The sequence below is a fragment of the Salvelinus fontinalis genome, unplaced genomic scaffold (genome assembly GCF_029448725.1).
Source record: "Salvelinus fontinalis isolate EN_2023a unplaced genomic scaffold, ASM2944872v1 scaffold_0402, whole genome shotgun sequence".
Taxonomy (NCBI): Eukaryota; Metazoa; Chordata; class Actinopteri; order Salmoniformes; family Salmonidae; genus Salvelinus; species Salvelinus fontinalis.
In genome coordinates this window covers 46,579-73,581 of record NW_026600611.1, presented here as the reverse complement: position 1 = coordinate 73,581, position 27,003 = coordinate 46,579, and the positions used below count along the sequence as shown (strand labels likewise).

The following is a 27,003-nucleotide window of genomic DNA, read 5'->3' as shown; positions in this document are numbered from 1 at the left end:
CATGCTACAGTTTATACATGACCTTAACTGAGCATTATTAACATGCTACAGTTTATACATGACCTTAACTGAGCATTATTATCATGCTACAGTTTATACATGACCTTAACTGCGCATTATTATCATGCTACAGTTTATACATGACCTTAACTGCGCATTATTATCATGCTACAGTTTATACATGACCTTAACTGAGCATTATTATCATGCTACAGTTTATACATGACCTTAACTGAGCATTATTATCATGCTACAGTTTATACATGACCTTAACTGAGCATTATTAACATGCTACAGTTTATACATGACCTGAACTGATCATTATTATCATGCTACAGTTTATACATGACCTTAACTGAGCATTATTATCATGCTACAGTTTATACATGACCTTAACTGAGCATTATTATCATGCTACAGTTTATACATGACCTTAACTGAGCATTATTATCATGCTACAGTTTATACATGACCTGAATTGAGCATTATTATCATGCTACAGTTGATCTCATAAGTTCTCTAGTTATATCCTAGTCCCATTAATTTCTTCTGCTCCTCTCTCCTCCCTCCTCTTTTTTACCCTAGGCCATTTTCACTACACCTCTATTTCTACTCTCTGTTTTCACTATCTACAGTATCTTTTTCTCGCTGGATCGTCTCTTTCTAGCTAGATCTTAATTTGCACATACAGATAACTGCCAAAATAAAGGAAACACTTGGGTAAATGAGGGATGCAAAGTATATTGAAAGCAGGTTCTTTCATACAGGTGTCGTTCCTGAGCAGTTCCTAAGCAATTAACATCCTATCATGCTTAGGGTTGTGTATAAAAATGCTGGGCAGGCCCAGATGCCGATTATTTTGGCTACCATGGCTATGCTCCCATAGGATGACAATGCCCCCATTCACAGGGCACGAGTGATCACTGAATGGTTTGATGAGCATGAAAATTATGTAAACCATATGCCCTGGCCATCTCAGACACCAGATCTCAACCCGATTGAACACATATGGGAGATTCTGGAGCTGCTCCTGAAACACCGTTTTCCACCACCATCAACAAAACACCAAATTATGTAATTTCTTGTGGGATAATGGTGTTGCATCCGTCCAATAGAGTTCCAGACACTTGTAGAATCTATACCAAGGCGCATTGAGCTGTTCTGGCTCGTGGTGCCCAATTCCCTATTAAGACACTTTTTGTTGGTGTTTCCTTTATTTTGGCAGTTACCTGTAGATGGTAACGCTTCTCCACCTTCACTCTCTGTCAGTCTGTCAGTCGTCAATCAGTCAGCAACCTTCTTACAGCAGGTCCTTGTCTCGTCCAACTGAACATTTCCCTCGTCACATAACAGGAACAACATTTATTTTTAGGAATTCTCATGGAAATTTCCTTGTCTCATTTTCTCCTTAAAATGCTTCTCCTTTCCTCCTTAGGCTTCTTACTTACCAAGTGTGTTGTGTGAGGAAGGTGGGTGGTACTGGGTGTGTGGAGGGTGTAGGTGTACAGCCCAGAGTGTGGAGGGTGTAGGTGTACGGCTTGAAGTGGGGGAGTGTGGAGGGTTTAGGGAGGGGAGTGTGTGAGAAATCTGGTTGGGGGTGGAGCGCAGGGGGTTCTCAGGCAGAACTGTGAGTTCTAGTCCGTGTCCCAACTGCCCCCCTATTCCATATGGTGTACTACTTTTGAATAGAGTCCTCTGGGCCCTGGTCAAAAGTAGTGCACTGTAAGGGAATAAAGTGCTATTTGGGACGCAGGCCTAGTCTGCAGCACTCCTTCAGTCACCTCTACTCTGCCTTAGCTTTGATATGAACACCGACACATTTCAATACACTTCAAGTGGGGGAACACAGCTCCACTCAACGCTGCTGTGCTTCTGAGGTTGGTGAGAGAGTCCTGCTGAAGACATGATGCATACTGCACAATGTGTGCCATACTGTGTGTGTTTGATCATGGTTTGTACATGGGGTGTGTGCGTGTGTGTGTTTGATCATGGTTTGTACATGGTGTGTGTGTGTGTGTGTGTGTGTGTGTGTGTGTGTGTGTGTGTGTGTGTGTGTGTGTGTGTGTGTGTGTGTGTGTGTGTGTGTGTGTGTGTGTGTGTGTGTGTGTGTGTGTGTGTGTGTGTGTGTGTTTGATCATGGTTTGTACATGGGGTGTGTGTGTGTTTGATCATGGTTTGTACATGGGGTGTGTGTGTGTTTGATCATGGTTTGTACATGGGGTGTGTGTGTGTTTGATCATGGTTTGTACATGGGGTGTGTGTGTGTTTGATCATGGTTTGTACATGGTGTGTGTGTGTGTGTGTGTGTGTTTGATCATGGTTTGTACATGGGGTGTGTGTGTGTGTGTTTGATCATGGTTTGTACATGGGGGGTGTGTGTGTTTGATCATGGTGTGTACATGGGGTGTGTGTGTGTGTGTGTGTGTGTGTGTGTGTGTGTGTGTGTGTGTGTGTGTGTGTGTGTGTGTGTGTGTGTGTGTGTGTGTGTGTGTGTGTGTTTGAAGCGTTACAGCTGTAAATCCTCTTTTGTTTTGGTTCGGCAGGAATAAAGGTGTCCTGATTTATACCTGTCTGTCTACCTGCCAGGTGTGGTATGGTAAAACACACACACACACACACACACACACACACACACACACACACACACACACACACACACACACACACACACACACACACACACACACACACACACACACACACGCATGGGTGTTGTGTTATAATAGTCCTGACCTGGCCTTTGCTGTGCTCTGTCAAACAGAAATCTGAAACCTTCTTGAGCCCTGACTCTCTGCTGCCACTCTTGAATGACCTGAACCACACTTCCTGGCTTTTACTAAAAAGTGGATTTACAGTTTGAGTAACAGCTGAGATGGTGTGAGTGCTGCTGAACGTCATGCTATGTTGTGATGTTGAATACTTTTTGACTCCCGCTAATTGAGTGTGCTATGAATTCCTGCTCTTTTATGTTTCTGTTGTGTTATGGAAGGTTCACACGGCCCAGTGATGCAGACTGTTGAGTTGTTGGTTTGTATGTTTCTGTTGTGTTATGGAAGGTGCACACGGCCCAGTGATGCAGACTGTTGAGTTGTTGGTTTGCTTGCCTTTCTTATTGTGTTGTTTATATATTGTTGTTGGCCAATTTACTGTTTGTTACTGTGTAAAGTGTCTGTGTGCATATGTGTGCGTGTACGTGCTCCTGTGTGTGTGTGTGTGTGTGTGTGTGTGTGTGTGTGTGTGTGTGTGTGTGTGTGTGTGTGTGTGTGTGTGTGTGTGTGTGTGTGTGTGTGTGTGTGTGTGTGTGTGTGTGTGTGTGTGTGTGTGTGTGTGTGTGTATTGGTGGATACTATCCCACTTCCTCTGAACAGAGATTCATATTCTGATACCATCCTAGAATAAACAGACAGAGGTCCCGGACTCACCTTACAGTGTCACAGGGAAACCCATCCCATCCATCCTTCACAGAAACTCCTCCTGGGACTGGGATGCTCTGCTCCCACATCATCTGTGAGAGGAAAGAGAAATGTATCAGAGTGACAAGAGAATCTGTTCCTGATGCCAGACAGGTTCAGATGTAGGTTCTTCATTTTGGCCAGTTTGCTAAAAAAGGCAAAATAATTTCCTGCAGCAACAGGAAATGTGGATTATAATTAATGGACATTTGTGTAGTGGAAATTACAACCGTCAGATGACTTTTTAAACCTCAAATACAGTACAAGTTTTAAAAATCCTACATTGCAACAGGGTCGTCAAATTAAGATCCTACATCTGAAGATCTGAAGATGTAGGATCTTAATTTGAGCCAGTTTGCTACAGCAGGAAAATGATTCTGCACAACAGGAAATGTGAATTATTATGTGTATTATAATTGACATTTTTGCAGGGGTTGATACATTTTTCGTAAGTGAAAATCAGGTCTGAAATGGTGATCGAGGTGGAGGGTTGGGGTGAGGGGTAGGCCTTCCTGGTGACTGATGTTGAGGGTTAGGGTGAGGGGTAGGCCTTCCTGGTGATCGAGGTGGAGGGTTGGGGTGAGGGGTACGCCTTCCTGGTGATCGAGATGGAGGGTTGGGGTGAGGGGTAGGCCTTCCTGGTGACTGAAGTTGAGGGTTAGGGTGAGGGGTAGGCCTTCCTGGTGATCGAGGTGGAGGGTTGGGGCGAGGGGTAGGCCTGCCTGGTGATCGAGGTGGAGGGTTGGGGTGAGGGGTAGGCCTTCCTGGTGACTGAAGTTGAGGGTTAGGGTGAGGGGTAGGCCTTCCTGGTGATCGAGGTGGAGGGTTAGGATGAGGGGTAGGCCTTCCTGGTGACTGAAGTTGAGGGTTAGGGTGAGGGGTAGGCCTTCCTGGTGATCGAGGTGGAGGGTTAGGATGAGGGGTAGGCCTTCCTGGTGATCGAGGTGGAGGGTTGGGGTGAGGGGTAGGCCTGCCTGGTGATTGAGGTGGAGGGTTAGGGTGAGGGGTAGGCCTTCCTGGTGATTGAGGTGGAGGGTTGGGGTAAGGGGTAGGCCTGCCTGGTGATCGAAGTGGAGGGTTGGGGTGACGGGTAGGCCTTCCTGGTGATTGAGGTGGAGTGGTTAGTGTTAGACCCTCCTGGTGATTGAGGTGGAGTGGTTAGTGTTAGACCCTCCTGGTGATTGAGGTGGAGTGGTTAGTGTTAGACCCTCCTGGTGATTGAGGTGGAGTGGTTAGTGTTAGGCCCTACTGGTGATTGAGGTGGAGTGGTTAGTGTTAGACCCTCCTGGTGATTGAGGTGGAGTGGTTAGTGTTAGACTCTCCTGGTGATTGAGGTGGAGTGGTTAGTGTTAGACCCTCCTGGTGATTGAGGTGGAGTGGTTAGTGTTAGACCCTCCTGGTGATTGAGGTGGAGTGGTTAGTGTTAGACCCTCCTGGTGATTGAGGTTGACTGGTTAGGTGGAGGGGACCAGAGGACTTGATCTGAAGCCTACTGGTACTGGAAGTCATGACGACTTGATTGGCTTTATTTAAACAAGCCTTGACGGAGTTCCCTTGGATGTAGAACATAATCATTCATCATGTCTTATCTACATCCTGAATGGCATCATATTCCCTATATATTGCACTGCTTTTGACCAGAGCCTTACGGGCCGTATGGGTCCTGGTCAAAAGTAGTGCGCTACATAGGGAATACGCTACATAGGGAATAAGGTGCCATTTGTGATGCTGCCCATGTCTTAATGTTAAATGTTCAATATATTCCCTCCCATGGAATCCATCCCTACATTCCCAGAGAACCAGAGCCCCCCCCCCCCCCCCCCCCCCCCACCTCGTTCACCCCCGTTTGGATTTTACAGAGAGAGAGAGATAAGAGACTGATTAATTTTTTAAATCCAATTGAAAGAGAGAAACCACTGCAGTGCCTGAAACTAAGAAGGAAAACTGTACATTTAAAATAATGAAGCTTTTAAAATAAATGTTATAGCTTCAGATGACTCATATTTCCCTCTTATCTCTAACTCTCCAACTCCCTTACTGAAAGATGGGTGGGGTTTGGGGGAGGGTTACATAAACCCTAAGTGAGCGATCTTTTCTCAAAATAGCCTACTACAGAGACCGCCAGCCTGCTCTGCTCAGCAGCATGTCTGTGATTAATTAGCAGGAAGGGAAGAGCTTTTTAATGAATGTCATGTAATAAAGATGTGAGAGGCTAGCCATGAAATCATGATGAAACATTTGTTTGGTCTCTGGGAATCAGAGCTGGCTTGTATGGCCATGCTCATTTCTGTGGTTGTTAGCTGCAGCTTCGTGGTCTGTCATCTCATCTCCTCTCCTCAGAAGACTTGGCTGAGCTCCAGGCCCCAGGCACCTACAGGCTGGGCTGAGCTCCAGGCCCCAGACACCTACAGGCTGGGCTGAGTTCCAGGCCCCAGGCACCTACAGGCTGGGCTGAGCTCCAGGCCCCAGGCACCTACAGGCTGGGCTGAGCTCCAGGCCCCAGGCAGATACAGGCTGGGCTGAGCCCCAGGCCCCAGGCAGATACAGGCTGAACTGAGCTCCAGGTCCCAGGCACCTACAGGCTGGGCTGAGCTCCAGGCCCCAGGCACCTACAGGCTGGGCTGAGCTCCAGGCCCCAGGCAGATACAGGCTGGGCTGAGCCCCAGGCACCTACAGGCTGGCCTGAGCTCCAGGCCCCAGGCAGATACAGGCTGAACTGAGCTCCAGGTCCCAGGCACCTACAGGCTGGGCTGAGCTCCAGGCCCCAGGCAGATACAGGCTGGGCTGAGCCCCAGGTACCTACAGGCTGGGCTGAGCTCCAGGCCCCGGACACCTACAGGCTGGGCTGAGCTCCAGGCCCCAGGCAGATACAGGCTGGGCTGAGCCCCAGGCACCTACAGGCTGGGCTGAGCTCCAGGCCCCAGGCACCTACAGGCTGAGCTGAGCTCCAGGCCCCAGGCACCTGCAGGCTGGGCTGAGCTCCAGGCCCCAGGCAGATACAGGCTGGGCTGAGCTCCAGGCCCCAGGCAGATACAGGCTGGGCTGAGCCCCAGGCACCTACAGGCTGGGCTGAGCTCCAGGCCCCAGGCACCTACAGGCTGAACTGAGCTCCAGGCCCCAGGCACCTGCAGGCTGGGCTGAGCTCCAGGCCCCAGGCACCTACAGGGTGGGCTGAGCTCCAGGCCCCAGGCAGATACAGGCTGGTGCCACAAGTGGCAGGCTGATGGAGGGATAAGATGGAGCGATGGAGGGATGGGGGGATGAGTCTTCCTGGGTGTTCTCAGTTGGAAACACCCCTCCTGTCTTTGACTCCCTCTCTTCAGTCTGAAGCGCATCCATCTATCCGGCCTGCGTCCCAAATTACACCCTATTGCCTTTATAGTGCACTGCTTGTATGTCGGTGTCCTTACAGCCCTGGTCAAAAGTAGTGCACTATATAGGGAATAGGATGCCATTTGGGACATACGGCTGGTCTTTACTCTCTCCCCTCCTCTCCACCGCTCTCTCGCTCATCTCATCAGCCCTGGAGGAAATGGATCCCCACTCAGTCCGAGGAGAAATAACCTCTCCAACTCTTTTATGGGCTCAAAGGAGCTCTGTCTCTTTAAGTGTCGTCATTTTAACGAGTTCCTTTTGAAATGGAGAGGAACATGTGCGAGGGTGTGCACTTTGATATAGATGTGTGTCTGTGTGTGTGTGTGCGTGAGAAAGAGAGATCTCAAGTTTTGATTTGTGTCATGTGTGTGTATTTTGTGTGGTTTGTGTTGGTGTGCTTAATGGTGTTTGCTTATTATAGCCTACACTTGACAGTTGGATACAAACTGCTTTAAAGGCTGTGGTTCTGGCCAGTCAGAGAGAGAGACCGGGAACAACTCTGAACACTTTAACTGGGGGCGTATCTTCAAAAGGGCCTGACTAGTGTACTGCTTTTGAACTGAGCCATATGGGACCTGGTCAAAAGAGAGACTCGGAGATCAAACACTGTCTTTGTGTTTTTGGGCTGTATAGCATCTATATTAAAAGAGAATGTCACTATTTTGGAACCTAATATGTATCTAATTTGAGGCTCAGCAAGTAACTCGCTGCTTAGGAACCTTCTACAACATGCCATTTACATCAAACATACATATTATGTTCCTAAATAGTGACATTCTCCTTTAATATTCCCCAGTATAAAATATCAGGAAGAATTAGGAGATCAATATTTACAAATTGACTTAGACACAGTAGTACTGAGACACGGTGGTACTGAGACACAGTAGTACTGAGACACGGTGGTACTGAGACACGGTGGTACTGAGACACGGTGGTACTGAGACACGGTAGTACTGAGACACGGTGGTACTGAGACACGGTAGTACTGAGACACGGTGGTACTGAGACACGGTAGTACTGAGACACGGTAGTACTGAGACACGGTAGTACTGAGACACGGTAGTACTGAGACACGGTAGTACTGAGACACGGTGGTACTGAGACAAGGTAGTACTGAGACACGGTAGTACTGAGACACGGTAGTACTGAGACACAGTAGTACTGAGACACGGTGGTACTGAGACACGGTGGTACTGAGACACGGTAGTACTGAGACACGGTAGTACTGAGACACGGTGGTACTGAGACACGGTAGTACTGAGACACGGTGGTACTGAGACACGGTAGTACTGAGACACGGTAGTACTGAGACACAGTAGTACTGAGACACGGTGGTACTGAGACACAGTAGTACTGAGACACGGTAGTACTGAGACACGGTAGTACTGAGACACGGTGGTACTGAGACAAGGTAGTACTGAGACACGGTAGTACTGAGACACGGTGGTACTGAGACACGGTAGTACTGAGACACGGTGGTACTGAGACACGGTGGTACTGAGACACGGTGGTACTGAGACACGGTAGTACTGAGACACAGTGGTACTGAGACACGGTAGTACTGAGACAAGGTGGTACTGAGAAACAGTAGTACTGAGACACAGTGGTACTGAGACACGGTAGTACTGAGACACGGTGGTACTGAGACAAAGTAGTACTGAGACACGGTAGTACTGAGACACAGTAGTACTGAGACACGGTGGTACTGAGACACAGGAGTACTGAGACAAGGTAGTACTGAGACACGGTGGTACTGAGACACGGTGGTACTGAGACACGGTAGTACTGAGACACAGTGGTACTGAGACACGGTAGTACTGAGACACGGTAGTACTGAGACACGGTAGTACTGAGACACGGTGGTACTGAGACACGGTGGTACTGAGACACAGTGGTACTGAGACACAGTAGTACTGAGACACGGTGGTACTGAGACACGGTGGTACTGAGACACGGTGGTACTGAGACACAGGAGTACTGAGACCCGGTAGTACTGAGACACGGTGGTACTGAGACACGGTAGTACTGAGACACAGTGGTACTGAGACACGGTAGTACTGAGACACGGTAGTACTGAGACACGGTAGTACTGAGACACGGTGGTACTGAGACACGGTGGTACTGAGACACAGTGGTACTGAGACACAGTAGTACTGAGACACGGTGGTACTGAGACACGGTGGTACTGAGACACGGTGGTACTGAGACACAGGAGTACTGAGACCCGGTAGTACTGAGACACGGTGGTACTGAGACAAAGTAGTACTGAGACACGGTAGTACTGAGACACGGTAGTACTGAGACACGGTGGTACTGAGACACGGTAGTACTGAGACACGGTGGTACTGAGACACGGTAGTACTGAGACACGGTGGTACTGAGACAAAGTAGTACTGAGACACGGTAGTACTGAGACAAGGTAGTACTGAGACACTGTAGTACTGAGACACGGTAGTACTGAGACACGGTGGTACTGAGACACGGTAGTTCTGAGACACGGTGGTACTGAGACACGGTAGTACTGAGACACGGTGGTACTGAGACACGGTAGTACTGAGACACGGTGGTACTGAGACAAAGTAGTACTGAGACACGGTAGTACTGAGACACAGTAGTACTGAGACACGGTGGTACTGAGACACAGGAGTACTGAGACACGGTAGTACTGAGACACGGTAGTACTGAGACACGGTAGTACTGAGACACGGTAGTACTGAGACACGGTAGTACTGAGACACGGTAGTACTGAGACACGGTAGTACTGAGACACGGTGGTACTGAGACAAGGTAGTACTGAGACACGGTAGTACTGAGATACAGTAGTACTGAGACACGGTAGTACTGAGACACGGTGGTACTGAGACACGGTAGTACTGAGACACGGTAGTACTGAGACACGGTGGTACTGAGACAAGGTAGTACTGAGACACGGTAGTACTGAGACACAGTAGTACTGAGACACAGTAGTACTGAGACAAGGTAGTACTGAGACACGGTGGTACTGAGACACAGGAGTACTGAGACACAGTGGTACTGAGACACGGTAGTACTGAGACACGGTAGTACTGAGACACGGTAGTACTGAGACACGGTAGTACTGAGACACGGTGGTACTGAGACACGGTAGTACTGAGACACGGTAGTACTGAGACACGGTGGTACTGAGACACAGTAGTACTGAGACACGGTGGTACTGAGACACGGTAGTACTGAGACACGGTAGTACTGAGACACGGTGGTACTGAGACAAGTTAGTACTGAGACACGGTAGTACTGAGACACGGTGGTACTGAGACACAGTAATACTGAGACACGGTGGTACTGAGACAAGTTAGTACTGAGACACGGTAGTACTGAGACACGGTGGTACTGAGACACAGTAATACTGAGACACGGTGGTACTGAGACACAGTAATACTGAGACACGGTGGTACTGAGACACAGTAATACTGAGACAGGTAGTACTGAGACACGGTAGTACTGAAACACAGTAGTACTGAGACACTGTACTGAGACACAGTAGTACTGAAACACAGTCCTGAGACACAGTAGTACTGAGACACAGTACTGAGACACGGTAGTACTGAGACACGGTAGTACTGAGACACGGTAGTACTGAGACACAGAACTGAAACACGGTAGTACTGAGACACAGTAGTACTGAGACACAGTACTGAGACACGGTAGTACTGAGACACAGTAGTACTGAGACACAGTACTGAGACACGGTAGTACTGAGACACAGTAGTACTGAGACACAGTACTGAGACACGGTAAAATGAGTGAATACTATCCAACTCTGAAATGTCTGTTTTTGACAACAGCACCTTACCTTTTTACTTTTTTATTCACACAGACAATATTTATTTTATTTATTTCAAAAACCTTGTTTGGGGCAAGTTGTAAAATACAGCAATGATTCAACCATCAGACAACCAAATTTATGCACATGAGGGACACAGACACACAGTAACTAATATTGGATATTCAGTTCTTATTTGTGTAGAACACGTACAGGGAGCATCTTGAGGCAGCAGATCTTGAGGATAGATAATCTTGAGGACAGATAATCTTGAGGACAGATCATCTTGAGGACAGATCATCTTGAGGATAGATCATCTTGAGGACAGATCATCTTGAGGACAGATCATCTTGAGGACAGATCACCTTGAGGACAGATCATCTTGAGGACAGATCATCTTGAGGACAGATCATCTTGAGGACAGATCATCTTGAGGACAGATCTTGTTGAGGACAGATCTTGTTGGGGACAGATCTTGTTGGGGACCGATCTTGTTGAGGATCATCTTGAGGACAGATCTTGTTGAGGATCATCTTGAGGACAGATCTTGTTGAGGACAGATCTTGTTGGGGACAGATATTGTTGAGGACAGATCTTGTTGAGGACAGATCTTGTTGAGGACAGATCTTGTTGAGGACAGATCTTGTTGGGGACAGATATTGTTGAGAACAGATATTGTTAGGGACAGATCTTGTTGAGGACAGATATTGTTGTGGACAGATATTGTTGAGGACAGATCTTGTTGAAGACAGATCTTGTTGAGGACAGATCTTGTTGGGGACAGATATTGTTGGGGACAGATCTTGTTGGGGACAGATTTTGTTGAGGATCATCTTGAGGACAGATCTTGTTGAGGATCATCTTGAGGACAGATCATCTTGAGGACAGATATTGTTGAGGACAGATATTGTTGAGGACAGATATTGTTGAGGACAGATCTTGTTGAGGACAGATCTTGTTGGGGACAGATATTGTTGAGGACAGATATTGTTGAGGACAGATCTTGTTGAGAACAGATATTGTTAGGGACAGATCTTGTTGAGGACAGATATTGTTGTGGACAGATATTGTTGAGGACAGATCTTGTTGAAGACAGATCTTGTTGAGGACAGATCTTGTTGGGGACAGATATTGTTGGGGACAGATCTTGTTGGGGACAGATCTTGTTGAGGATCATCTTGAGGACAGATCTTGTTGAGGACAGATCTTGTTGAGGACAGATCTTGTTGAGGACAGATCTTGTTGAGGACAGATATTGTTGAGGACAGATCTTGTTGGGGACAGATATTGTTTAGGACAGATCTTGTTGAGAACAGATATTGTTAGGGACAGATCTTGTTGAGAACAGATATTGTTAGGGACAGATCTTGTTGGGGACAGATCTTGTTGAGGACAGATATTGTTGAGGACAGATCTTGTTGAGGACAGATATTGTTGTGGACAGATCTTGTTGAGGACAGATCTTGTTGAGGACAGATCTTGTTGAGGACAGATCTTGTTGAGGACAGATCTTGTTGAGGACAGATCTTGTTGAGGACAGATATTGTTGAGGACAGATATTGTTGAGGACAGATCTTGTTGAGGACAGATATTGTTGAGGACAGATCTTGTTAAGGACAGATCTTGTTGAGGACAGATCTTGTTGAGGACAGATCTTGTTGAGGACAGATATTGTTGAGGACAGATCTTGTTGAGGACAGATCTTGTTGCGAACAGATATTGTTGAGGACAGATCTTGTTGAGGACAGATCTTGTTGAGGACAGATATTGTTGAGGACAGATCTTGTTGAGGACAGATCTTTTTGAGGACAGATCTTGTTGAGGACAGATCTTGTTGAGGACAGATATTGTTGGGGACAGATATTGTTGGGGACAGATCTTGTTGAGGACAGATCTTGTTGAGGACAGATATTGTTGAGGACAGATATTGTTGAGGACAGATATTGTTGGGGACAGATATTGTTGGGGACAGATATTGTTGGGGACAGATCTTGTTGAGGACAGATCTTGTTGAGGACAGATCTTGATGGGGACAGATATTGTTGACGACAGATTTTGTTGGGGACATATCTTGATGGGGACAGATATTGTTTGGGACAGATATTGTTTGGGACAGATATTGTTGTGGACAGATATTGTTGAGGACAGATATTGTTTAGGACAGATATTGTTGGGGACAGATATTGTTGAGGACAGAGCTTGTTGAGGGCAGATCTTTTACCCTCTCCTTTTCTCAGAAAGAACTTCAATGCCTTGGGAGTGTTTAAAATGCTACACTGATGTATGGAATGTGTGTGTGTGTGTGTGTGTGTGTGTGTGTGTGTGTGTGTGTGTGTGTGTGTGTGTGTGTGTGTGTGTGTGTGTGTGTGTGTGTGTGTGTGTTCTTGAGTGCCTAACCCTCCCGAAGTGGACTCAACACAGTACAGTGGGTGAAGGCTGGGCAATTGTGTTAGCCGTCATCATAGCATTAGCCTGACCCAGGCTGTTTAAACTTTTCTCTCCCCTAGGAGGCTGTTATAACAGGCCTGCTCCCTGAGACCACCTACTCTGTCACCGTGGCAGCCTACACCACCAAGGGGGACGGGGCACGCAGTAAGGCCAAGGTGGTCACCACCACTGGAGCAGGTGTGTACAGCTACACACACGCACATGCAAGCACACACATGCATGTGCAGACACACACACACACACACACAAACTGCGCTGACCAGCTGGCAATTGTCTTTACTGACATTTTCAACCTCTCCCTGACCCAGTCTGTAATACCTACATGTTTCAAGCAGGCCACCATAGTCCCTGTGCCCAAGAACGCCAAGGTAAACTGTTTAAATGACTTTCACCCCATAGCACTCACATCTGTAGCCATGAAATGCTTTGAAAGGCTGGTCATGGCTCACAACAACATCATCTCAGACACCCTGTATCTACTCCAATTCCATACCTCCCCAACAAATCCTTATTAGCCGCAATCTTTATTGCAGTCAACACTGCCCTCGCCCTCCTGGACAAGAGGAACACCTATGTGAGTATGCTGATCATTGACTACAGCTCAGCGTTCAACACCATAGTGCCCTTCAAGCCCATCACTAAGCTAAGGACCCTGGGACTGAACACAGAAATTACAGTGGTAGGCCTGATCACCAACGGTAATGAGGCAGCCTATAGGGAGGAGGTCAGAGACCTGGCAGTGGGGTGTCAGGACAACAACCTCTCCCTCAACGTCAGTAAGACAATGTAGGAAATCGTGAACTACAGGAAACAGAGGGCCGAGCATGCCTCAATTCACATTGACGGGTCTGTAGTGGAGCGGGTCGAGTTCCTCAGTGTCCACATCAATAAGGATCTATCCTGGTCCACACACACCAACACAGTCGTGAAGAGGGCACAACAACGTCTCTTCCCCCTCAGGAGGCTGAAAAGATTTGGCATGGGCTCTCAGATCCTCAAAAAGTTTTACAGCTGCACAATTGAGACCATCTTGACTGGCTAAGTCACTGCATGGTATGTATGGCAACTACTTGGCATTTGACCGCAAGGCGCTAGAGGGTAGTGCGTACGGCCTAGTACATCACTGGGGCTGAGCTCCCTGCGATCCAGGACCTCTATACCAAGCGGTGTCAGAGCGAGGCCCTAAACATTTTCGAAGTCTCCAGCCAACCAAGTCATAGATTGTTTTCTATCTTACTGCACAGCAAGCGGTACCGATGCAGTCTGGAACCAACAGGACCCTGAACAGCTCCTACCCCCAAGCCTGCTAAATAGATAGTCCGGGTAGATATTTGGTTCGCTATTTAACTGTCTGCATTGACCCTTTTCGAATTAACTTTTTTGACTCATCACATATGCTGCTGCTACTGTTTATGATCTATCTTGTTGCCTAGTCACATCCTAGTTATATGTACATACTGTATATATATATATATATATATATATATACACATTTGAAGTCGGAAGTTTGCATACACTTAGGTTGGAGTCATTAAAACTCGGTTTTCAACCCCTCCACACATTTCTTGTTAACAAACTATAGTTTTGACAAGTTGGTTAGGACATCTACTTTGTGCATGACACAAGTCATTTTTCCAACAATTGTTTACAGACAGATTATTTCACTTATAATTCACTGTGTCACAATTCCAGTGGGTCAGAAGTTTACATACACTATGTTGACTGTGCCTTCAAACAGCTTGGAAAATTCCAGAAAATGATGTCATGGCTTTAGAAGCTTCTGATAGGCTAATTTACATCATTTGAGTCAATTGGAGGTGTACCTGTGGATGTATTTCAAGGCCAACTTTTAAACTCAGTGCCTCTTTGCTTGACATCATGGGAAAATGAAAAGAAATCAGCCAAGACCTCAGAAAAAAATGATAGACCTCCACAAGTCTGGTTCATCCTTGGGAGCAATTTCCAAACGCCTGAAGGTACCATGTTCATCTGTACCATGTTCATCTGTTCATCTGTACAAGTACACAAGTATAAACACCATGGGACCACGCAGCCATCATACCGCTCAGGAAGGAGACGCGTTCTGTGTCCTAGAGATTAACGTACTTTGGTGTGAAAAGTGCAAATCAATCCCAGAACAACAGCGAAGGACCTTGTGAAGATGCTGGAAGAAACAGGTACAATTGTATCTGTATCCACAGTAAAACAAGTCTTATATCGACATAATCTGGAAAGCCCCTCAGCAAGGAAGAAGCCACTGCTCCAAAACCGCCATAAAAAAGCCAGACTACGGTTTGCAACTGCACATGGGGACAAATATCGTACTTTTTGGAGAAATGTCCTCTGGTCTGATGAAACAAAAATAGAACTGTTTGGCCATAATGATCATTGTTATGTTTGGAGGAAAACAGGGGGAAGCTTGCAAGCCAAAGAACACCATCCCAACCGTGAAGCACGGGTGTGGCGGCATCATGTTGTGGGGGTGCTTTGCTGCAGGAGGGACTGGTGCACTTCACAAAATAGATGGCATAATGAGGAAGAAAAAGTATGTGGATATATTGAAGCAACATCTCAAGGTCGCAAATGCGTCTTCCAAATGAACAATGACCCCAAGCATACTTCCAAAGTGGCAAAATGGCTTAAGGACAACAAAGTCAAGGTATTGGACTGGCCATCACAAAGCGCTGACCTCAATCCTATAGAACATGTGTGGGCAGAACTAAAAAAGCGTGTGTGAGCAAGGAGGCCTACCTGACCCAGTTACACCAGCTGTGTCAGGAGGAGTGGGCCAAAATTCACCCAACTTATTGTGGGAAGCTTATGGAAGGCTACCCAAAACGTTTGACCCAAGTTAAACAATTCAAAGGCAATGATATCAAATACTAATTGAGTGTATGTCAACTTTTGACCCACTGGGAATGTGATGAAAGAAATAAAAGCTGAAATAAATCATTATATTATTCTGACATTTCACATTCTTAAAATAAAGTGGTGATCATCACTGACCGGAAACAGGGAATTTTTACTGGGATTAAATGTCAGGAATTGTGAAAAACTGAGTTGAAATGTATTTGGCTAAGGTGTATGTACACTTCCGTCTTCTATCTACGTAAATTACCATTTACCCCTGCACATCGACTCTGTCATTGTCCACTGTATATAGCCAAGTTATCGTTACTCATTGTTTATTTATTAATGAAGGCAGCTACAGCTTCCTAGTGTGACAGTGACAGGGCTGTGTAAGTTATGGCCTGTGAGGGTTTTAATTTTTTAGAGAGAGCATGGGAAGTTGAGTTCATAGAAAGTTGAGAAGAAGTAGTCCCGGTGAGTTTCCGTGATAACGTCACTGCAGTCAAAACTACATACTGAACAGTAGTACTGTAGTACTGTATGACTACACACTATGGCTGTCTCTATGACTACACACGATGGCTGCCTCCATGACTACACACTATGGCTGTCTCCATGACTACACATTATGGCTGCCTCCATGACTACACACTATGGCTGTCTCCATGACTACACACTATAGATTCATCCATGACTACACACTATGGCTGTCTCTATGACTACACACTATGGCTGTCTCCATGACTACACACTATGGCTGCCTCCATGACTACACACTATGGCTGTCTCTATGACTACACACTATGGCTGTCTCCATGACTACACACTATGGCTGCCTCCATGACTACACACTATGGCTGTCTCTATGACTTCACACTATGGCTGTCTCCATGACTACACACTATGGCTGTCTCCATGACTACACACTATGACTGTCTCCATGACTACACACTATGGCTGTCTCCATGACTACACACAATGGCTGCCTCCCAAATGGTACCCTATTCCTCATGTAGTTCACTAATGTTGACCCATAATACTCTGGTTAAAAGTAGTGCACTATATACAGTAGGGCAGGGATGGGCAACTATGATGGGGGACACAAAAAAACGAAACTCATCATGTGGGGCCGCAGTTGCTTTGGGTCTGCGTACCCACAGAAAATAATATATATATTTTCTTAGTTTTAAAGTTAATTTCCTGCAATTCTGCACATTTTGCCATGGGGCATAGAGAAAATGTTGCCGTTTTAAAGCAAGTTTGCTGCAATACTACGCATGTTACCATGGGGCAGAAAGAAAGATTTGCAATTTTAGAACTCATTTCATGCAGTTCTACTAATTTTGCCATCGGGCAAAGAGAAACACATGCAGTTTTACAACTCATTTCATGCAATTCTACACCTAAACAGTTTGCCATAGGGGGAGGTAAATGTTTGCAGTTTTTAATATGATAACTGATGATCAATGGGCCCACCCCGGGCGGTAATTCCACCATGCTTACTACAAGTTTAGATATTTGGCTACTAGACTCATTTACCAATATGGGGAAAAAATGCTGACATGGGCTAATTGAGGGACTGCTGATGCACAACCACATTTCAAAACTGCTCCTTGTGTATTCTATTATTCTAACTCTCAACAGGAAGTTGAGACCCAGACTAAGTTTTTTTGTTTGTTGTTGTTGTGAAATTGGTCCGCAGTCCTACAAAAGGGCGATATAGGGAATAAGAGGCCATTTCGGACACAGAAATCAGCAGGTCCTTATAGTTTACTGGTCCCCCATGGTCTTAATGGTTAGAGTAACAGCAGTAATTGTCCAGTATATTTACATTTTACAGTGGTAACTTATGGTAGTACTGAATAATACTGTAGTGGTAGTAATAATTTAAGTGTTCTGTGTCATTAATAAATGTGTCCTTTGTCATTATTAAGTGTGTTCTATGTCATTATTAAGTGTGTTCAAAGTCATTATTAAGTGTGTTCTATGTCATTATTAAGTGTGTTCTATGTCATTAAGTGTGTTCTATGTCATTATTAAGCGTGTTCTGTGTCATTATTAAGTGTGTTCTGTGTCATTATTAAGTGTGTTCTGTGTCATTATTTAGTGTGTTCTGTGTCATTATTTAGTGTGTTCTGTGTCATTATTTAGTGTCTTCTGTGTCATTATTAAGTGTGTCCTGTGTCATTATTAAGTGTGTTGTATGCCATTATTATGTGTGTTGTATGTCATTATTTAGTGTGTTCTATGTCATCATTAAGTGTGTTCCTTATCAAATCGAATGTATTTATATAGCCCTTCGTACATCAGCTGATATCTCAAAGTGCTGTACAGAAACCCAGCCTAAAACCCCAAATAGCAAGCAATGCAGGTGTAAAAGCACGGTGGCTAGGAAAATCTCCCTAGAAAGGCCAAAACCTAGGAAGAAACCTAGAGAGGAACCAGGCTATGAGGGGTGGCCAGTCCTCTTCTGGCTATGCCGGGTAGAGATTATAACAGAACATGGCCAAGATGTTCAAATGTTCATAAATGACCAACATGGTCAATTAATAATAATCACAGTAGTTGTCGAGGGTGCAGCAGGTCAGCACCTCAGGAGTAAATGTCAGTTGGCTTTTCATAGCCGATCATTAAGAGTATCTCTACCGCTCCTGCGGTCTCTAGAGAGTTGAAAACAGCAGTTCTGGGACAGGTAGCACGTCCGGTGAACAGGTCAGGGTTCCATAGCCGCAGGCAGAACAGTTGAAACTGGAGCAGCAGCACGGCCAGGTGAACTGGGGACAGCAAGGAGTCATCATGACAGGTAGTCCTGACGCATGGTCCTAGGGCTCAGGTCCTCCGAGAGAGAGAAAGAAAGAGAGAGAGAGAATTAGAGAGAGCATACTTAAATTCACACAGGACACGGGATAAGACAGGAGATGTACTCCAGATATAACAAACTGACCCTAGCCCCCCGACACATAAACTACTGCAGCATAAATACTGAAGGCTGAGACAGGAGGGGTCAGGAGACACTGTGGCCCAATCCGATGATACCCCCGGACAGGGCCAAACATGAAGGATATAACCCCACCCACTTTGCCAAAGCACAACCCCCAAACCACTAGAGGGATAACTTCAACCACCAACTTACCATCCTGAGACAAGGCCGAGTATAGCCCACAAAGATCTCCGCCACGGCACAAACCAAGGGGGGGCACCAACCCAGACAGGAAGATCACGTCAGTGACTCAACCCACTCAAGTGACGCACCCTTCCTAGGGACGGCATGAAAGAGCACCAGTAAGCCAGTGACTCAGCCCCTGTAATAGGGTTAGAGGCAGAGAATCCCAGTGGAGAGAGGGGAACCAGCCAGGCAGAGACAGCAAGGGCGGTTCATTGCTCCAGAGCCTTTCCGTTCACCTTCACACTCCTGGGCCAGACTACACTCAATCATATGACCCACTGAAGAGATAAGTCTTCAGTAAAGACTTAAAGGTTGAGACCGAGTCTGCGTCTCTCACATGGGTAGGCAGACCATTCCATAAAAATGGAGATCTATAGGAGAAAGCCCTGCCTCCAGCTGTTTGCTTAGAAATTCTAGGGACAATTAGAAGGCCTGCGTCTTGTGACCGTAGCGTACGTGTAGGTATGTACGGCAGAACCAACTCGGAAAGATAGGTAGGAGCAAGCCCATGTAACGCTTTGTAGGTTAACAGTAAAACCTTGAAATCAGCCCTTGCCTTAACAGGAAGCCAGTGTAGGGAGGCTAGCACTAGAGTAATATGATAAAATTTGGGGTTTCTAGTCAGGATTCTAGCAGCCGTATTTAGCACTAACTGAAGTTCATTTAGTGCTTTATCCGGGTAGCCGGAAAGTAGAGCATTGCAGTAGTCTAACCTAGAAGTAACAAAAGCATGGATTAATTTTTCTGCATCAGTTTTGGACAGAAAATTTCTGATTTTTGCAATGTTACGTAAATGGAAAAAAGCTGTCCTTGAAACAGTCTTGATATGTTCGTCAAAAGAGAGATCAGGTTCCAGAGTAACGCCGAGGTCCTTCACAGTTTTATTTGAGACGACTTTACAACCATCAAGATTAATTGTCAGATTCAACAGAAGATCTCTTTGTTTCTTGGGACCTAGAACAAGCATCTCTGTTTTGTCCGAGTTTAAAAGTAGAACGTTTTCAGCCATCCACTTCCTTATGTCTGAAACACAGGCTTCTAGCGAGGGCAATTTTGGGGCTTCACCATGTTTCCTTGAAATGTGCAGCTGTGTGTCATCCGCATAGCAGTGAAAGTTAACATTATGTTTTCGAATGACATCCCCAAGAGGTAAAAGATATAGTGAAAACAATAGTGGTCCTAAAAAGGAACCTTGAGGAACACCGAAATGTACAGTTGATTTGTCAGAGGACAAACCATTCACAGAGACAAACTGATATCTTTCCGACAGATAAGATCTAAACCAGGCCAGAACTTGTCCGTGTAGACCAATTTGGGTTTCCAATCTCTCCAAAGGAATGTGGTGATCGATGGTATCAAAGGCAGCACTAAGGTCTAGTAGCACGAGGACAGATGCAGAGCCTCGGTCTGACGCCATTAAAAGGTCATTTACCACCTTCACAAGTGCAGTCTCAGTGCTATGATGGGGTCTAAAACCAGACTGAAGCATTTCATATACATTGTTTGTCTTCAGGAAGGCAGTGAGTTGCTGCGCAACAGCTTTTTCAAAATGTTTTGAGAGGAATGGAAGATTCGATATAGGCCGATAGTTTTTTATATTTTCTGCCTCAATGTTTGGTTTTTTCAAGAGAGGCTTTATTACTGCCACTTTTAGTGAGTTTGGTACACATCCGGTGGATAGAGAGCCGTTTATTATGTTCAACATAGAAGGGCCAAGCACATGAAGCTTCTCTTTCAGTAGTTTAGTTGGAATAGGGTCCAGTATGCAGCTTGAAGATTTGGAGGCCATGATTATTTTCATCATTGTGTCAAGAGATATAGTACTAAAACACTTAAGTGTCTCTCTTGATCCTAGGTCCTGGCAGAGTTGTGCAGACTCAGGACAGCTGAGCTTTGGAGGAATACGCAGATTTAAAGAGGAGTCCGTAATTTGCTTTCTCATGATCATGATCTTTTCCTCAAAGAAGTTCATGAATTTATTACTGCTGAAGTGAAAGCCATCCTCACTTGGGGAATGCTGCTTTTTAGTTAGCTTTGCGACAGTATCAAAAATACATTTTGGATTGTTCTTATTTTCCTCAATTAAGTTGGAAAAATAGGATGATCGAGCAGCAGTGAGGGCTCTTCGATACTGCACGGTACTGTCTTTCCAAGCTAGTCGGAAGACTTCCAGTTTGGTTTGGCGCCATTTCCGTTCCAATTTTCTGGAAGCTTGCTTCAGAGCTCGGGTATTTTCTGTATATTTTCTGTATATCATTATGCTAATGATCCTAATCCCTCTCTCTGCCCATTAGTCCCAGGCAGGCCCACTATGATGATCAGTACCACCATTGGTAACACAGCCCTCATCCAGTGGCAACCACCGAAGGAGATGGTGGGAGAGCATGTTGGCTACCAGCTTCAGTACAAACGTATGGAGGAGGAGTCGTTCACTGTAAAGGACTTCAAGAAGACAGATGACCACTTCACCGTCACCGGCCTGCACAAGGGCGCCACGTACGTCTTCAAGCTCTGCGCCAAGAACCGGGCGGGCACCGGCGAGGAGTACGTGAAGGAGATTACGACTCCGGACGATGTGCCCAGTAGTTACCCCCAGAACCTGAGTGTCGTTGGCCTGACCACGACTACTACCAAGCTAGCCTGGGAGCCTCCGGCGCTGGCTGAGAGGAACGGGAGGATCGTCCAGTACGTGGTGGTGTACAGAGATATCAACAGCCAACAGAACAATACCAATAGGTATTATTAAGATTATTCACTTTTTCCAGTCCCCTGTACAGTCCCCTGCCCTTTATAAAGTCTCAATGTTTTTTGTTGTATTTTATGTTCTGTAAGGAGTTCTGACGACACAAACACAATAAAATGCTTATTCTTATTAAAACACTAAAATCGATCTTATTGTTTCTATCTCAACAGCACGATAGAGACCCAGATGACCATCATGGGGCTGCAGCCTGATACCACCTATGACATCAGGGTCAGGGCTTTCACCAGCAAGGGAGCCGGACCCAACAGTCCTAGTATTCAGAGTAGGACCATGTCTACCTCCATGCCTGGTGAGTACTCACACACATACTCTGTTGTACCCCCATTGCTTGAGTACACACATTATGCACCAGGGATCATTGCATGTAAGCCCAAAGGTCGGGGGAACCGACACACGCGCGCGCGCACACGCATCCAGATAGGGCATGATCGTGTCTACCTCCATGCCTCGTGAGCTCTGCTGATCTCAATAAATAGTCTCACAGAGGTGCAGACACACCAGACCCACATGCACAGATCCATGAAAACATACTCATTCACTCACACACACACACACACACACACACACACACACACACACACACACGCACACACGCACACACGCACACACGCACACACGCTCACATACATCTCACAAACACACACACACACACACACACACACACATACATCCAGTCTCTCTGGCACAGACAGATCAGATGTTATGTGAGAGGAACATATGCGTAGCAGTGTGTGTGTGAAAGCTGGTGGCAACTAGACTAGATTGGCAGAACCAGTCCAGCGTAACCAGTACAGCACAGAGGAGGTTGGTGGCAGCTTAATTGGTGAGGACGGGCTCATGGTAATGGCTGGAGTGGAATGACTGGAATGGTATCAAAGCCATTCGGCCAATTCTGGCCATTATTATGAGCCGTCCTCCCCTCAGCAGCCTCCTGTGGTACAGCAGTACCAGTACAGCAGTACCAGGGAACACTCCTTACATGTTATTAGGGTACATCAATACATGTTTATCCCCCTGCTGCTAGCTATTTATAGTCAAGCTTCACAGTGCCAGTTAGCACCTTCATACTACTGTGTGTGTGTGTATGTCTGTTTGTGTGCTTGTGCGTGTGCTTGTGCGTGTGCTTGTGCTCGTGCGTGTGCTCGTGCGTGTGCTCGTGCGTGTGCTCGTGCGTGTGTGTGTCTATAGTTGAATGTAGAGTAAAGCTCATGGGAGTAACCTTGGTGTTAAAGTGTAAATGCAATAACATCCCTTAATATGACCATTAAAAAGTACAGGTCAGAGAACTTGGACTTTTCTAAAATAGAGAGATGTTTCATAAGCTGTTAGTCAGCTATCTATCTTAAACCCTGTCTGCTACTACTGTCTACTACTATTAATGTGTGTACTCAAGCACTGATCTTCCAGGATGCTCTAGGGTTCCCCTAGCTGTCATTATATAGGAAGTACAGATGACGTTGCTCTTTTATAATTCATCCTCTGTGTGTCCCCTCTCTCCCCCTTTCTCCCTCCTCCAACTCCCCCAGAGTTCACCAAAAACTTTGGTGTGAAAGCTGTGATGAAGACCTCTGTCCTGCTGACTTGGGAAGTGCCAGAAACCTACAAGTCTCAAGTGCCTTTCAAGGTAAGTCAGGAAGAACATCTACAACCTGACAGGAGTCATTGTCTCACATCAGATAGCGGAACTTTCATCTGTGCTGATTGTTGAGGGAGCAGTGGCAAAATTACCGTTCCATGGACATAAGGTGCTGTAGGATATGGACATAAGGTGCTGTAGGATATGGACATAAGGTGCTGTAGGATATGGACATAAGGTGCTGTAGGATATGAACATAAGGTGCTGTAGGATATGGACATAAGGTGCTATAGGATATGGACATAAGGTGCTGTAGGATATGAACATAAGGTGCTGTAGGATATGGACATAAGGTGCTATAGGATATGGACATAAGGTGCTGTAGGATATGGACATAAGGTGCTATAGGATATGGACATAAGGTGCTGTAGGATATGGACATAAGGTGCTGTAGGATATGGACATAAGGTGCTGTAGGATATGGACATAAGGTGCTGTAGGATATGGACATAAGGTGCTGTAGGATATGGACATAAGGTGCTGTAGGATATGAACATAAGGTGCTGTAGGATATGAACATAAGGTGCTGTAGGATATGGACATAAGGTGCTGTAGGATATGGACATAAGGTGCTGTAGGATATGGACATATGGTGCTGTAGAATATGAACATAAGGTGCTGTAGGATATGGACATAAGGTGCTGTAGGATATGGACATAAGGTGCTGTAGGATATGGACATAAGGTGCTGTAGGATATGGACATAAGGTGCTGTAGGATATGGACATAAGGTGCTATAGGATATGAACATAAGGTGCTGTAGGATATGGACATAATGTGCTGTAGGATATGAACATAAGGTGCTGTAGGATATGGGCATAAGGTGCTGTAGGATATGTACATATGGTGCTGTAGGATATGAACATAAGGTGCTGTAGGATATGGACAAAAGGTGCTATAGGATATGGACATAAGGTGCTGTAGGATATGGACATAAGGTGCTATAGGATATGGACATAAAGTGCTGTAGGATATGGACATATGGTGCTGTAGGATATGAACATAAGGTGCTATAGGATATGGACATAAGTTGCTGTAGGATATGGACATACGGTGCTTTAGGATATGAACATACGGTGCTGTAGGATATGGACATAAGGTGCTGTAGGATATGGACATAAGGTGCTGTAGGATATGGACATAAGGTGCTGTAGGATATGGACATAAGGTGCTGTAGGATATGGACATAAGGTGCTGTAGGATATGGACATAAGGTGCTGTAGGATATGGACATACGGTGCTTTAGGATTTGAACATACGGTGCTGTAGGATATGGACATAAGGTGCTGTAGGATATGGACATAAGGTGCTGTAGGATATGAACATAAGGTGCTGTAGGATATGAACATAAGGTGCTGTAGGATACGGACATAAGGTGCTATAGGATATGGACATAAGGTGCTGTAGGATATGGACATAAGGTGCTGTAGGATATGGACATAAGGTGCTGTAGGATATGAACATAAGGTGCTGTAGGATATGGGCATAAGGTGCTGTAGGATATGGACATATGGTGCTGTAGGATATGAACATATGGTTCTGTAGGATATGGACATAAGGTGCTGTAGGATATGGACATAAGGTGCTGTAGGATATGAACATAAGGTGCTGTAGGATATGAACCTAAGGTGCTGTAGGATATGGACATAAGGTGCTGTAGGATATGGACATGAGGTGCTTTAGGATATGAACATATGGTGTTGTAGGATATGGACATAAGGTGCTGTAGGATATGGACATAATGTGCTGTAGGATATGGACATAAGGTGCTGTAGGATATGGACATAAGGTGCTGTAGGATATGGACATATGGTGCTTTAGGATATGGACATATGGTGCTGTAGGATATGGACATAAGGTGCTGTAGGATATGGACATAAGGTGCTGTAGGATATGAACATAAGGTGCTGTAGGATATGAACATAAGGTGCTGTAGGATTTGGACATAAGGTGCTGTAGGATATGGACATAAGGTGCTGTAGGATATGAACATAAGGTGCTGTAGGATATGAACATAAGGTGCTGTAGGATATGAACATAAGGTGCTGTAGGATATGGACATAAGGTGCTGTAGGATATGGACATAAGGTGCTGTAGGATATGGACATAAGGTGCTGTAGGATATGGACATAAGGTGCTGTAGGATATGAACATAAGGTGCTGTAGGATATGAACATAAGGTGCTGTAGGATATGGACATAAGGTGCTGTAGGATATGGACATAAGGTGCTGTAGGATATGAACATAAGGTGCTGTAGGATATGGACATGAGGTGCTTTAGGATATGAACATATGGTGCTGTAGGATATGAACATAAGGTGCTGTAGGATATGGACATAAGGTGCTGTAGGATATGGACATAAGGTGCTGTAGGATATGAACATAATGTGCTGTAGGATATGGACATACGGTGCTTTAGGATATGAACATATGGTGCTGTAGGATATGTTCATATGGTGCTGTAGGATATGAACATAAGGTGCTGTAGGATATGGGCATAAGGTGCTGTAGGATATGTACATATGGTGCTGTAGGATATGAACATAAGGTGCTGTAGGATATGGACAAAAGGTGCTATAGGATATGGACATAAGGTGCTGTAGGATATGGATATAAGGTGCTGTAGGATATGGACATAAGGTGCTGTAGGATATGCACATAAGGTGCTGTAGGATATGGACATACGGTGCTTTAGGATATGAACATATGGTGCTGTATGATATGGACATAAGGTGCTGTAGGATATGGACATAAGGTGCTGTAGGATATGGACATAAGGTGCTGTAGGATATGAACATAAGGTGCTGTAGGATATGGACATAAGGTGCTGTAGGATATGGACAAAAGGTGCTATAGGATATGGACATAAGGTGCTGTAGGATATGGACATATGGTGCTGTAGGATATGGATATAAGGTGCTATAGGATATGGACATAAGGTGCTGTAGGATATGGACATAAGGTGCTGTAGGATATGGACATAAGGTGCTGTAGGATATGGACATAAGGTGCTGTAGGATATGAACATAAGGTGCTGTAGGATATGGACATAAGGTGCTGTAGGATATGGACATACGGTGCTTTAGGATATGAACATACGGTGCTGTAGGATATGGACATAAGGTGCTGTAGGATATGGACATAAGGTGCTGTAGGATATGAACATAAGGTGCTGTAGGATATGAACATAAGGTGCTGTAGGATATGAACATAAGGTGCTGTAGGATATGAACATAAGGTGCTGTAGGATATGGACATAAGGTGCTGTAGGATATGGACATGAGGTGCTTTAGGATATGAACATATGGTGCTGTAGGATATGGACATAAGGTGCTGTAGGATATGGACATAAGGTGCTGTAGGATATGGACATAAGGTGCTGTAGGATATGGACATACGGTGCTTTAGGATATGAACATATGGTGCTGTAGGATATGTTCATATGGTGCTGTAGGATATGAACATAAGGTGCTGTAGGATATGGGCATAAGGTGCTGTAGGATATGTACAT

At 45.5% G+C, this 27,003-nt stretch overlaps 1 protein-coding gene across 5 annotated transcripts in view; it reads left to right on the top strand.

The window, feature by feature from the left end:
- LOC129845914 (receptor-type tyrosine-protein phosphatase F-like) overlaps window positions 1-23,739 on the top strand; it is a 93,514-nt gene extending 69,775 nt beyond the window's left edge. For 3 of the 5 annotated variants that reach the window (XM_055913852.1, XM_055913854.1, XM_055913855.1), the window contains 4 exons: window positions 13,137-13,254; window positions 21,388-21,829; window positions 22,007-22,146; window positions 23,384-23,739. In XM_055913852.1, coding sequence (XP_055769827.1) covers window positions 13,137-13,254; window positions 21,388-21,829; window positions 22,007-22,146; window positions 23,384-23,565 — 882 coding nt within the window. In that variant the 3' untranslated portion in view covers window positions 23,566-23,739. The remainder of the gene's footprint in view (window positions 1-13,136; window positions 13,255-21,387; window positions 21,830-22,006; window positions 22,147-23,383) is intronic. The other 2 variants (XM_055913853.1, XM_055913856.1) reach the window with 2 other exon arrangements.
- The last annotated feature ends 3,264 nt before the right edge of the window (window positions 23,740-27,003 follow it).